This window comes from Lontra canadensis, unplaced genomic scaffold (genome assembly GCF_010015895.1).
Source record: "Lontra canadensis isolate GAN:19392208 unplaced genomic scaffold, GSC_riverotter_1.0 scaffold63, whole genome shotgun sequence".
In the NCBI taxonomy this organism is placed as follows: Eukaryota; Metazoa; Chordata; class Mammalia; order Carnivora; family Mustelidae; genus Lontra; species Lontra canadensis.
The window spans coordinates 9,589,400-9,602,776 of record NW_022631057.1 but is presented as its reverse complement, the minus strand read 5'-3'; the positions used below and the strand labels follow the sequence as shown (position 1 = coordinate 9,602,776).

Below are 13,377 nucleotides of genomic sequence, written 5' to 3'. Positions count from 1 at the left end.
GGAAAGAGCACAGAAGGGGGCTGAGTGAGCCAGAAGAGCGGGAGGCAGGAACAGAGAGGTATACTAACCCCACCCTCTTGGACCCAGACCCACAAGTTCCCCTTAAGGCTCTTTTCTAGACACCTGCTGTGTTCTTATCAACAGAGAGAGGAAAGGGTGAAGGGAGAAAGAGAGGCCTTCAGATTGTGACCCCATCAGACTAGGGCTTACCTAAGGGCAGAGAGGAGTCCTCCCCCATCAGACTAGGAGCGCTCCCTCCTCTACCTGTATCTTGTAGTGCCTTAGAGCAAGCCGAGGCCCTGGACCCAGGGCACGGTGTGCTTAACAATTCTGGGGTTAAGAGGGAATCACGCTTCCCCAGATAAAAGATGAGGTCAGTCCTCTTCTGTCCTTTCTTTCCTGCTCCCCCCACCCTCAACCCCCATCCCCCAGGCAGCAGTCTCAGCAAGAATGCAAAGCTGCTTCTCAGAAAACGTCAGGTGCCATCCCCAGGGCCACTTAAACCTGCCATCCCTCCCTCATCTCCCCCGTAAACCACAACTCGTGTTCCAGAAAGCCGGCCAGTTCCACCTCACCCCTGCGTCTCCCGCCCCGACCACCAGAAGCACACGCTCACACCCCAGGCACACGTGCACACGCTTCAGTAGGGCCTCAGGGACCGGCTGGCCGCCCGCCAGCCCCGACCACTTGCCCACCAGGAGGCCAAGGCGAAGGGGCACAGCTGTCGCAGCTAACAATGGCCCCAAGCCCCAGGGCTGCAGCTGTTGTCCACATGGGGCGTGGGGGCGGCACAGGAGGGGGAGGATTTGCGCCGCACGCCAGCCGTCTGTGAAACTGGAGACAGGCACGCGGCCGAACTGACCCCAAACTCGCCCAGGGGAGAGCCTTCCACACTCACCCATCCACCCCTCACCTTGGCAGACTCGTCCCGCAGGGCTGAGTAGCGGCGGTGCAGGCCTGAGGGCACGTGCGTGGCTGTGCTCAGGGTAAACCGCACATCCCCTGCGCTGCCCGTGTGCGACCTTGAGTGGTTCAGGGGGAGAAAAGACCGGCCCTGAGGACTGGGAGCCCCAGCTCACACCCACTAGGGCCCAAAGAGTTAAGGGCTCTCTGGCTTGGTGATGAGAAGTCTGAGCGGGCAGAGAGCTACTGTAAATAGTTTAAGGGTGGCTGTGTCAACAAGAGATTCGATTTACTCTCTGGCGCCCCAGGGATCAGAATGATCCAGGCGAGAACATTCTAGGGGAGCAGCTTTCCAGTCAACCTAAGAAGCACCTTCAGATGGTAAGATTTGGTTTATGATGCAACTGGTGACTTTGAAAGAGCTGAGCTCCCCATCAAAGAGGCATGCAAGCAACAGCTCTTGGGCCATCTGACAAGAATGGATTTTGCAAGGAAGGGTCTCTAAAGGTCCTTTTAATCCCAAGGGATTCGTCCTCTCCCAGCAACTTCCCTTGGGTTTCCCCATAATCTAGACTGAGTTCCTGGCTGAAATTCAACCCAGACAGACTCCCTATCCCCAGGAAGCTTCGGGGGTCTCCAACACTCTTATCAGAGACATGGACTAGAAAAACCACTTACATGCCCCCTGGGTTTATTCCAACCCTAGGATTTTAGAATCCCAGTAATGAGGCTCTGGAAGGTGTGGATGCCTTCCCTAGTGACACTCCTTCCCTATGATGCCTTCCCAAGCCTTCCCAGTTTGAGGGGGCTCAGGGCAGAGGGACAGGGCAAGCCTATAATGGATAAGGTAGCTGCAGGGAAAGGGGAGTTTCTGCTTATCTCCCCTTCTCTCCTCCAACTCAGTCCCAATTCCTATGGTCAATGCCAAGAATTCTCAACCATTAAGGAAAGCAATCAGGCAAATAGCTCAGTGTACTCGGAGTCATGAGTCATATTCATTGGGGGCTGGGGCAGGGGCGCTCTCTTCGGAGAAACCTACCGGAAGGAAGAAGTCAGAGGAATTCCAACTACTATTCCCTGTCTCTGTTTCCTGCCTGTCTCTGTATGTCCTAAACAAAAATTCCTGATGAACTTGAAGGCGGTACTTACGTCTCTACCACCCCAGACACCCACAGGCTTCCCTTCTTCAGGTTCAACATCCCTTTCCCTAATGTAAGCCCCACCCCTCCCCACATAGATGGGCATGTACACCTTTCCTGTCACCTCTTCTCAGGGAAACTGATCCCTATTGCCCCAACACAGCAAGAGCATGACTGAAGGAAACCTCAGAGACTCCCTTCTGTGAGATACTGGTTTGGAGAGAAAACAGCTGGGACCCACAGACCTTGAGGGGCATCGCCTACTAGTGTCCTCAGTCTCTACCCTGCCTTTCCGGGCAGAGAAGTGGAGGCAGGACTAAGGTCTGAGTTCAATGCCAATTACCTCACAGAATGTGGAGAAAAATCCAGAAGTTCCCTAAAACATGGACCTAATTCAAGCATTAGGTGAACAGCGCCACTCCCCGTCTCTTACAATGTTTTCCAGGACAAGGGTGGTCACAACCATGACGTGGCATCTCAACTTCCAACCATGAGGAAGTTCTGGAGCCTCCTCACGTCAGTCCCTCGTGCTGCCTTGCTGCTCCCTGCCTGCTGTCTGAACCTAGGTGGTCCTGAACTCTGAAGCAACAATCCTCCAGAGCTCTAAAGATGGTGTCTCCAAAGAACTAGAATGAACCAGACACTCTCCATGAGAAAGTCCTGTGGGACATCGGTGAGCAGGTAACTCAGCACACCCCTCTCCAGGGCATGTCCTCTGTCAAGGAATCAGGAAGCACAGCCTGTGTCCCACGGCACTGGGGAAGGAGCATCCTTTACTGGCCTCTCAGCATCCCTCAGAGGACAGGTGCTCCTTCTACGCGGCCCAAGTGAGCTAGGTGATTTTGACCAAGTTCTGGGAGCCTCAGTGTCCCACCATGGATAGGAGGAGGACCCTGAGGTCCTGGGCGGTCTTTTGGTGGGAGGAAGTCTCCTTCCTCAGGGTCCATCCAGGACCCCATCCCAGCACGCCCAGCCTCCCGCGCTCCAGTACCTGGAGTGGACGCCATCCACAAACGGCCCCCCTCGACCCTTCAGCTGGTCCACCTCTTGGCGCAGCTTCTCAATCTCTTCAGACAGGCGGCCCTGTGCCAGGCAGACCCGGGGTGGGGGTGGGGCCAGGGAGGGGCGGAGAGGGGAGAGAGGGACAAAGAGGACAGCAGAGTTGGGGAGAAGCAGAAGAATGTACTGCAAAGTCCAAAGCCAGGGGCCCCCGGCCAGGCCCGCAGATGACACCAAGAGAAGAGGTCCAACTGGAAAGTGAGCAGAAGGGTCGGCAGCGGGCAGGCAGAGGGGCAGGGCCAGAAGAGGGTCTGTCTTGGTAAGGATTCTACTGGAATAGGTCTGATGAGCCCTCAGCACTACATAAATGCATGGCGGTGGAGGCTGGGCAGCCGAGGGGCGCGGGGTGCCCGCCCAGACCTCACAGACGTGGCTGAGCCAGGGCCAGTGACCAGTCCTCCCAGAATCACTGGACTCCTGCCTCACCTGGTTTGAGGCCCCATCAGATCTTTCCCTGGGCCCTGCCTCTGCTGCCCCCGCTATGCCCTAAGCTTATGGCCTCCGTTTCTTCTTTACATGTGGGTGGTGACGCATCCACCGTGAAGGGCTCTAGCGAGGATCAGCGCAATTCCGTCTGTACACAGACTAGCGTGGTGCTGGGTGGCAGAGCAGCTGCAGGAAACACAGGCGTGTTCCTTCCTCACCGCAAGCCCGGCCCTCCCAGGCTGGCGGGGCGGCCCAGCAGCTGGGTACCTTGTGATGGTGCTGCTCCTCGATCTGCCGCTGGGAGCTCTCCAGCTCCTGGATCAGCGTGTTCTGGGGGAGAACAGCTGGGAGCTAGCGACCCCGCCCTGGCTCCTCCACCCGATCTGGCCGGCGCCTTCCCCTCCCTAATCAACCGCCCTCTCCAGGCCAGACCGCCCCTCCTCGCCCCTCCTGCTCCTCCCTTCCCCAGCCTCCCCGACGTCTGTCCACCCAGGTCGACGTCCCAGACGCGCCCCGCCCCTGACTAACCTCTTGCGGCCCAATTCCTCCCCTCGGCTCCACCCACACCCTCGCCACGCCACGCCCCGGCCTGGAAGCTCCGCCCACCAGGGCCGCGACCCACCGCACCTTCTCCTCCAGGGCGGCCATTCGCTCCTTGAGGTGCAGCTGCAGGCGCTCGTTGGACTCGCTGAGCAGCCGGTCCACGGTGTCTGACAACCGCTTGTTGTGGTCCTCGTTCATCTTCTCCCGCTGGCGCACCTGCAGAGCCAGCACACCTGGTCCCAGGTCACCCCAGGGCCACCCATTCCGACCTGGTGCCAGCCCACTCACTTGCCCCGGACTCATCCTCCAGAGCCCCCCTCTCCAGCTTCCCAGGACCACCTCCCAGGGCCCCTCCCAGCTCCCACTCCTCCGGCCTGTCCATGCGCCAATCTGGGAGGCTGCCCTGAGGACAAAGAGGGGGCCTGCGAGCCCAGCCCGGTGCCCTCACCCTCGCCAGCTCCTGGTTCTTCTCCTCCAGCTGCCCCTCCAGCTGCCGCAGGTGCTCCTCAATGCTGCCGTGCCTTTCTTCAGCCTGGAGGCGGACATGGGTCAGTGCATCTCCAGATCCCCTGCCCTACTGCTCAGGCTCCGCAGCCCACATACCCATTTGGGGGTCAGGGCCTCAGTACCAACAAAGCCCAACCCTCCGCCTCCCCCCCTGGAGCAGAACTCCACCACCACTACCCTTCTTCCCAAGCCCTCTCTACTCCCTGCCAGGTGATCCCCACCCCCTGCTTCCAGCTCAGGGCCTGCCTTAAAACAGCCTGGAACTGGCAGCCCAACGGACTCCCCACTTCCAGAAAAAAACTCCACTTGAAAGTATGAGCTGCCATAAATCTCCTCTATGCCTCCAGGCAGACGGACCTGCACTTAACATGAATGCAAGCCAGACTGCCTGGGTTCAAATCCCGGCTCCCTCTCTTCCCAGGTGTGTGATGTTGGGCAAGTTACTGGACCTCTATGTGCCTGAGTTTCCTCCACTGTAAAATATGGGTAACCATAGCATCTCTGCACATCGGATCACCACGAGGACTACATCAGATAATCCATGGCAAACACCTAGGATGCCATAAACACTCAGCAAATGCTGGCCATTTTTATAACCAGCCTAGGCAGAGGGGGCCCCCTTCCATTCCTGTGTCTCCAGAGGCGGAGATCCCATGTCTCTGCTGATAAGATATTCCAGACTAGCATAGTCAGGAAACCCCTCCTTAGAACCCCCTACTATGATTCATTTGAACATATGAAGCACTGCAGCCCATCCCGTCTGGTCTGGGAAGCTGGGAACGCGGACAGCCCAGCATCACGCGGTGTCCTCCACCGCACGTCAGCCCAGCACCGCCTCCCTGGGCACAAGAAAGACCTCACACACCGCCAAGTGCAATGCTATCATCACTGAGATGATAACATGATCAAAGACATAATGACACAAATGCCTGATTAGGGAGGGAGGGACTTTTCTCAGGTTACGGAGCCGGTCGGTGGCAGAAGCAGACTTGGTCCTGGGTTGACCAACCAGCACCCAGGCTGGAGGCTCTGGCCACGGAGCCCCCAGCTGTCACACTGGCACAGCCGACAGCCTCTATCCTCCAGAGGCTTCAGAGCCTGCTGCTTACTCAGTGCTGACTTCCTTCTCTCCAAGGCTGGTGGGAGGGTAGCTATAGGGAGCCCACGTGAGCCCCCCCAACAGCATCCAATGGGGTGCAAATACCGAAAAGTCTCCTGATTAGCCCACTGCACATCTAGGTCCCTGCATTTACCCAGCTCTGCCAGATCCCATGATGACTTCAGCCTGCCTACCTCTTAGAAATGATTCCTCCATCAAGTTAACTATCCATCAGGTACAAATCTATTCCCCTTTATGAATCCTCTGGCTGCAGCCTTCAAGCAACCAGAGCTAGTTTCTAGATCCAGAATGCTTCCGTTTGACAAAGAAAGGTATGCTCAGCCCACACTCCCACTACCCACCCCCCAACCTGCTCTGATCTGATCTTCTCTCGGATTTCATCTTTCCAGGGACCAAACAGTCCTGATTTTTCCAGTCCAGCCCCCAGCAATGGCTAATAGTGACACAATAGTGTCAACGATCATCCAAAACACGTTGCATCAGCAACAGTCTCATCTACTTCTCCGTGGACTTCTGCAGCCCTTGTCAGGGGACCATCACTTCCCTGAGGGGTGATGAGGGCAGGGACGACTCTTCCAGCAGACAGACACAGACGGTGTGTTCCTGGAGTCATGAGGTGACAGGCCATTTCCTGGCTCCCAGCCCCGCGTGCCTCCCACTCTCTGGCACAACGCATCAGAGCTCCATAAAGCTCCGGAAGCCAAAACAGAGGCAGAGCCCCGCACCCTGGGCCCACTTGCCTTGGTGAGAGCTGCGATCCTCTGGGCCAGTTCAGCCTCCACCTCGGGCAGCGTCTCAGCCTTGCGCATGGTCTGCTGCAGCCTCTGCTCTGCAGCCTCTAGCAGCTCCTGCAGGTGCCGGGCCTTCTCCTCACACTAGTACCATGCGGGGACGGCCGGGAGTCAAGAGGGAGCCCCAAAGCCTTCCCCCTGCCCCATCCCTGCTCCAGGCCCTTGCCCCAGGAGAGAGCAGGTGACAGGCCAGAGGAGCCAAGGATAACCCAGTTCTTGGCTGCCCACGAGGAGACCTGCAGGACCCCCAGGCTCCTGGGCCCCCGGGGAAGAGGTTCCAGCATGATCACCAGGACCTCCAGGGTCAAGTACAACGCCAGTCCCCGCACCAGCGGGAGGAGTTACCTGGCGGTGCAGGGACTCCTTATTGGCCAGCTCATTCTCCAGCTTGTCATTGAGGTCATGGATGGACGTGGCCTCGCGCTGCGCAGCCAGGTAGCGCTTCTCTAGTGTTGTGATTCTCTCCTCCATGTCTTCCTTCTGGGCCAGAGCCTGGGGCAGGAGAGGAGGGCACAGGAGGGAAGAGCATCAGCTTCTCTCTGCCCCCATCCTGCCTGCACCTCCTCACCAATGCCTGACTGCCTATATCCTCCCCATGCCTCCCTGCCAGTTTCTGACCTTGACCCAGCCCTCCTGCTATGCCTCCGCACAGTGGACCCCACCCAGTGTTCCCTCTTAAACTCCCCAGCCCCAGCCTGGCCTCCCTCCACACCTAGGGCATCCTAGCAGCTGCTCTCCAGAGTGCTGAATGCCTGCACACGGCAACCAGGTGGGGGCAGGCAGGGGCCCGAGCTCACCTCCCGGAGGTCCCGCTGATGCTTGCTGCTCAGCTCCTCAGACTTGATGAGGTCCCGGCGGGCAGTGCCCAGATCCTCCTCAAGCTCGGCCACTGTTGCCGTCAGGGTGACCAATCGCTCCCGAGCCTGGTTCAACTCAAAGTTCTGCTTCTCCAGGAGCTCCTGCAGCTCCTCTACCTGGCCCGTGTCATCCTCCGGGGACAGTGAGCCGTGAGTCAGTCATCGGGCCCGGGGTAGCCCACTCCCTTGGCCCACCCCAGGGACGGCACTCCCAGAGCAGATCCCAGCTCTGCCTCCAATGACCGTGCACACCTCCAGCAGCACCGGCCTTCCTCGGGGCCCCAGGAGCTCGAGCCAGACAGGGACCAAACAAAACACCCTTGTTCTCCTGTGTTTCTTTTGAAAAACCGTAGTGTCTAGTTTTACCTGCTGTCTCAGAATCTTGTCACCCGGGAAGGGGCATGATTAGGGGAACAAAGGCTCGGGGAGAGAGAATGGATCGGATCTGACACTGACACACACAGTGCCTTAAGGATTCCAGCAAACAACAGAGTAGGCGCCTAGCAGCATGTGGGGCACACACACACAAAATCTATCAATTTCTTTGCGTATGGGGTAGGGGGAAGAAGGAAAGAGACATGGGAATATTGGAGAAAGCCCCGAATTTCACTCAAGCGTTTGTTCTCCTGAACAAACTCAGTGTGGGGCCCTCACATCCCGTCTGGGGGCAGCCCTGCCCCTGCCACGCAGTTCCCCATGACCCACCTTCCACAGGTGCTTCGGTCCCCTCTCCACGGTCCCCTCCTCTTCCACCACTCCATCGCGAACCCCAGCCCCTTGCTGCAGGGCAGACACCTGTATGGAGGGCAAAGCCCCCAGGGTGGTGAGTCAAAAAGAAGAGAACTTCCGGTGTATTCCAGACCCTTCTGAGTCCCCTGCCTCCTCCCAGCCTTGCGTTAGCTAGTGGTCTCCAGCCATGACCGTGGGAAGAAGTCCAGTGCAGAAGCAAGTGGGGCAGAGCAGTGAACCCGCCTTGGCTACCGGGAGCTGCAGCCTGCAGGTGGAGGGCGGGCGGGTGGCTCACCTGCTGGTGGGCCCCTGCCAGCTGCTCTTCCAAGGTGGTCACTCGCTCCAGGGCTGCTCGGAGCCGCTCCCGCACCTGCCCGGGGTAAGGGGAGATGGAGGAAGACACAAGGGACCCCACGGGACTCCGGCTGCAGGAGCCTGGCCTTGGTCTACCAGCACTGGGGCAGAGAGAGGGGCCTGCCAAGAGGCCCATCTCCGAGAGGGAACGGAACACAGGACCCGGAAATAAGGCTGGTGGGAGGAGGGGCCGGGGCGAAGCTCAAGGGCAGTTTTCCCTCAACACCAGGTGCAGAAACCGCAGAGGAGGGACGCGCAGAGGCGAGGCCGGGTGGTGGGGTGGGCCAGGCTGCAGGCCTAGGCCGGCTACCTTCTCGTCCAGGGCCTTGTGGTGCTCGAACAGCGACTTGAGGGCCTTCAGCACCTCCACCTCACTGGACACCCCTGAAGGCGACTGGGCCTGGCGCTTCACAACAGTCATCCGCAGCGACCGCTCGTGGCGGGACACCAGGCACTCCAGATGTTCTAGGAGCAACTGGCAGGGCACGGGGCAGGGCAAGAGGGAGGGCTGTGAGCAGTGCCCCGGGAGCTAGAAGCAGGACCCCCGTGACCACTGAGAAGACATGAGTAGGGCGTGCACCCCCTTATTAAAATGTTGAAATGCTTCAGGTTGGTGAACAGCTGCTGCCCCATGCCAGCTGCCCCAGCCTCTGTCCCAAGACCCAGACGTTCCCAGGGCCACCCTCATCTATGGGGCAGAAACCTAGGATTGACCCCAGAACATAAGACAGGAAGAGGTCAGCATGGGGCCGGGGATGTGCCCGGCCCTGGCCACGCCCTCGGTGGGGGATTCACCCCACAACACACACACACCAGGTCACCCCACTTACCCTCGTGTTATTCCGCTCTGCTTTCAGCTCTGATATCTCTTCCTCCCTTTCTAGAAGCTGCTCCCGACACATGCTCAGCTCCCGAGATAAGGTGGCAAATTCCTAAAAACCCCCAAGGCCCCTAAGTGCTCGGGGACTTGCCCCCTAACCAGTGCCCTGCATGCCCACATCGGTGATGGGATCTTCTCACCCACCCCTTACTTCTGGCACCTGCCCCCAGAAAAGTCCCCATCCATCCAAACCCACAGTTAGCATCCATGCCCCCAGAGGGGTCCCCATCTCTGGGTCCTCCATCCACTCCAAGTACACATTAGGGTACGAGGGGACGGAGGTGGAAACAAGAGTGAGAAAGTCAAAGAATCTGTTCTGAGGCCCCTTCCCCCTCCAGCCAACAACATAACCCCATTATATCCTGCCCCCTAGTTTGTATTTCTGCTCAATGACATTATCCTTTAGAAACAGATGGAGGGGAGTCTCACCTCTGGGTTGGCAAGGCAAGGTCCCGACAGAGACTGGTGGATATTAGATAAGGAAGAGAGGGGGCTTTGAAGTGAGTGCCCCAGGGAGCTCCCTCCCACGCACCCGCCGCCAGGGCTTTGCAAGATACGGGTGGCCGTGAAATAAAGGGACTGAAATAAGGACCCATGTATGTGGGAACAGAAGAGCCTGCAGACCTGCCTGGTCAGCCATGTGGCTCTAGTCCACATCCCAGGGACCCCCACTTCCTTAGTCCAGGACTGCAACCTGGTGCCTGATGCCAGGGCACTCGCTCTGGCCTTACAGAGTACCCATGCCCAAAGTGACCCTTTGAGGAGCCCTGTCCCCACACTGTCAGGCCCAGACACACCGAGACACCTTTCCAGCCCACGCATCTCAGTGAGGACAAGCACATAAGGGTGAGAGGCTGGCCCCGCAGTTCCAGGTCCATTGTGCCCTACTTATTCAAGCAGACATCACCTCATTCCAGAAAGGTTTTCCGAAAGGTGGCCCGAACTGTGGATGTGGAGGGTCTGGGAGGGACTGAACAGCAGCTGCAGCCCTCTCCTAACTGAAGCCTCCTTCCGTCCACCAAGGACTCGTGATTGAAGGAAGAATTCCAAAGCAATCCCCTCTTATCACTCCAGCTTAGGCAACAGGGACAAGGGCTGTGGGAAGGGGCCAAAGGACCCAGGGATGCCAGAGCCTGAGAAGCCTCAGATCTCTCCAACCTTGTTCCTTGATTATTGTCTTTCTGTCAAGGCCATGGCCAAAGGTGGCCAAACATCTCACCAGCCAGGCATGGCCCCGGTGCTGCTCCCCTCCTTTACACACACACACACACATCATGCACACGCACACTCACACACATTCACTCTTACGCCCACTCACACGCATTACACACTCACACTCAAACACATCATGCACACACGCACACGTACATATACCCAGAGATGGAACTCAGCATGTCCCTAGCCCCACGCCATGGCGCCACCACCGAAGGACCCGTCCTCTCCTCCCCGCCCTTCCCTGGGCTCCCCAACCAGGACATCTGCCGAGCCCATTGGACACAATGCTGCCAGGACAGTCTCCCAAAGCCCAGCGTTGTCCACAACGTGGAATATAAGCCCTGAGGATCCTGTTTTTCAAGCTTCTCTCTCATGGGCTCCTTTCATACACCCTAAAACCTGGTCAACCTGGGTCTCCTGCCATGTCCAATCACCAGCAAACTGTCTTGATTCCACACCTTTGCTCAGTGGGCTACACCCCCACAGAAAGCCCAACCCTCTGTCACCAGGTGATGAAATCACATCTATCTTTCAAAGTCTGTCTCAAAGGATACACGTCCTTGGAACCTTTCCAGACTCCACAGAGGAAGGCTGTCTCCCTGCCCTGAATGCTGCCTGGAACAGAGCTCAACAGCACCAGCTTAGGAACCCATCGTTCAACCACAACTACCGTGAACACCTACCATGTACCAGGTCCTGTGATGCTCCCTGGGGACATAGTGACAAGAAACACATAAGCCCTGCCTGCCAGCAGCTCCCGGCATGGGGCTAAACTCAAATCCCAGCTCTGTCCCATTAGCTATGTGACCTTGGACAAGTCACCTAGACTCTCTGAAGCTCCGCCTCTATCTATAAGATAGAAGGACATGCCTCATTCCGTGTTGCTACGATGATCAAATGAGCCAATGTATGTAAAGTGCTTAGCACAGGTCTGCCAAAGGCAGCAACTTTTAACACTGATGCAGTTTAAATGACTGTTGGTGCCGCTCTTCTCTTCCCCTACCTACCTGGACTTCTAGTCACTCGGCTTTTTATCTGTCTCCTTTCTAGTCTGTTGGCCCCAGGGGCAGGGCCTGGCTCCTTCAATCTATGGCTTGTTCAGGGCCTCCTGAACCCTGACCTCCCGCAGGACTCTCTATCCCTCTCCATGAAGCACCACTAGGCCTCTGCCCCCACCACTTCTGAGCACTGGGCAGGAGAGTCCTGTGGTCCACCTGGGTTCACCCTGATTCTTCTCCCCACAAGTGGGGAAACGGTGGACGTATGGCTCCTCACGGCTGCTTCCCCGGTCCAGGCAGCAACACACACACACACACATGCACACACACAAACATGCACGCATGCACACACATGCACGCATGCACGCACACACGCACACACAGGCTGGGCAACCGGCTAATCTCCTCAAGCATCACCTTCCATCACTTGTGAAATAGAAATGATGGTGGTAACAGTACCAACTTCATAGCTGCGAGCATTTAGCGAAGCAAACTGCACACAGAGTGCTTAATACCCAGAAAACACAGAAATGGTGACTTCATTGCTAGCAGTGGTGGTGGTGTTGATTAAGGAGCCCAAGACAGGTGTCAAGATACTTGGCTTCTAAATCCAGCTCTGCCTAGACTTTTCTATGCCATGCCTCTTGTTCTTTCCATCTGTGCGATAAGAGGTGGACTAGATGATCCTAAGACTTCTCCATTTCCACCCTCCCTTTCCCCACCCACCACCTCCGAGAATAGGGCGCTGATGAGGCGCCAGCAAGGCAGAGGTGTCTTTCCAGTCTAGGGTGCCACCTGCTGGCCGCATGGCTCACTGCAGTGGACAGCTATGGCTGGGTTTTCTTCCAGCATCAAATTCCATCCATTTCTCCGGGTGAAACCAATCCCAGGCCCAATCCCAGGCCGAGGAGCTTGGAAGTGGGAAAGGATTTATGCAGGCAGATGAAGGGAAATTAAAAGATCTGTGAATTCCATTTGTTGATATGCAAATGGTGCAGATAAACTGAGGACCCAGAGCTCACCCGTGCTGGGCTCTGCGGGGCTAGGGGAGAGCTGAGGGATGAGGGAGGTGCGGACCACGTGGCCTTACCTGGGGGAGGGCGGAGTTAAGGTGGCGCTGGAGCTGGTCCCGCTCATGTAGGGCGTCCTGGAGCCGGCTCTGCGTGGCCGCCAAGGTCTCCTGACTCTCCCGAAGGGACTCCAGCAACTTCTCCCGCTCGTCCAGCATGTTGACCATCAGCTGCTCAAAGTTGGCGTCAGCATCGGCGCTGTGGGGGGGCCCCAGTGGGTCCCCCTCATTGATTGTGGGCATCACCTCACACATGGTGGGGGTGGGCAGGGCCTTCTCAGCGGCAGGGGACTGGGACGGAGTTCACAGGGTTGACACCTCCGGGGGGACCCAGGGCATGGGTCTCCGAGCAGGCGGCGCCAGGCAAGTGGACGGGTGGGCGGGCACTTCTCCCATGGCATCAGTTGCTCTTGCTCTGGAAGGGGCCTGGTGCCCGGGGCACCCCTGTGGACTGGAGCCAGAGGGTCAGGTTTAACCTCTCAGGGCTGGGGCTGGGTGCCCTATGTCCCCAGACAAGCAGGCAGCAGCCAAATGTGGCCATGACAGGCAGACGGAGCAGGGCTGGAAGAGGGCCCTCCGCTTAGGCTGAGCGCTGGAGCCTGGCCGAGTCCCAGCTGGGTCTAGCGACACCCATCGTTACTGGAAGGCAGTGGTCTGTGGAAGAAGAGGCTGCCGTGAGGACCAGCTGAGTAAAGAAGGGCATCCAGGGGTGGGGGTGGGGGCACAGGACACAGGACCTGGACCAGAAGGTGGGGGAGGAGAGCGAGGCATTGGCGCATGCCCCTTC

General features: G+C 58.0%; 1 protein-coding gene across 4 annotated transcripts in view; it reads right to left on the bottom strand.

Moving 5' to 3' along the window:
- Positions 1 to 13,377, bottom strand: part of PPFIA4 (PTPRF interacting protein alpha 4) — a 46,704-nt gene that overhangs the window by 21,707 nt on the left and 11,620 nt on the right. For all 4 annotated transcript variants that reach the window (XM_032878308.1, XM_032878309.1, XM_032878307.1 and 1 more), the window contains exons 2-14: positions 12,612 to 13,244; positions 9,259 to 9,360; positions 8,739 to 8,903; positions 8,370 to 8,444; positions 8,051 to 8,140; positions 7,286 to 7,477; positions 6,834 to 6,980; positions 6,438 to 6,572; positions 4,519 to 4,602; positions 4,155 to 4,286; positions 3,795 to 3,857; positions 3,034 to 3,125; positions 914 to 1,022 (exon numbers count right to left, since the gene is read on the bottom strand). In XM_032878308.1, the coding sequence (XP_032734199.1) occupies positions 914 to 1,022; positions 3,034 to 3,125; positions 3,795 to 3,857; positions 4,155 to 4,286; positions 4,519 to 4,602; positions 6,438 to 6,572; positions 6,834 to 6,980; positions 7,286 to 7,477; positions 8,051 to 8,140; positions 8,370 to 8,444; positions 8,739 to 8,903; positions 9,259 to 9,360; positions 12,612 to 12,845 (1,620 nt within the window). In that variant the 5' untranslated portion in view covers positions 12,846 to 13,244. The remainder of the gene's footprint in view (positions 1 to 913; positions 1,023 to 3,033; positions 3,126 to 3,794; positions 3,858 to 4,154; positions 4,287 to 4,518; positions 4,603 to 6,437; positions 6,573 to 6,833; positions 6,981 to 7,285; positions 7,478 to 8,050; positions 8,141 to 8,369; positions 8,445 to 8,738; positions 8,904 to 9,258; positions 9,361 to 12,611; positions 13,245 to 13,377) is intronic.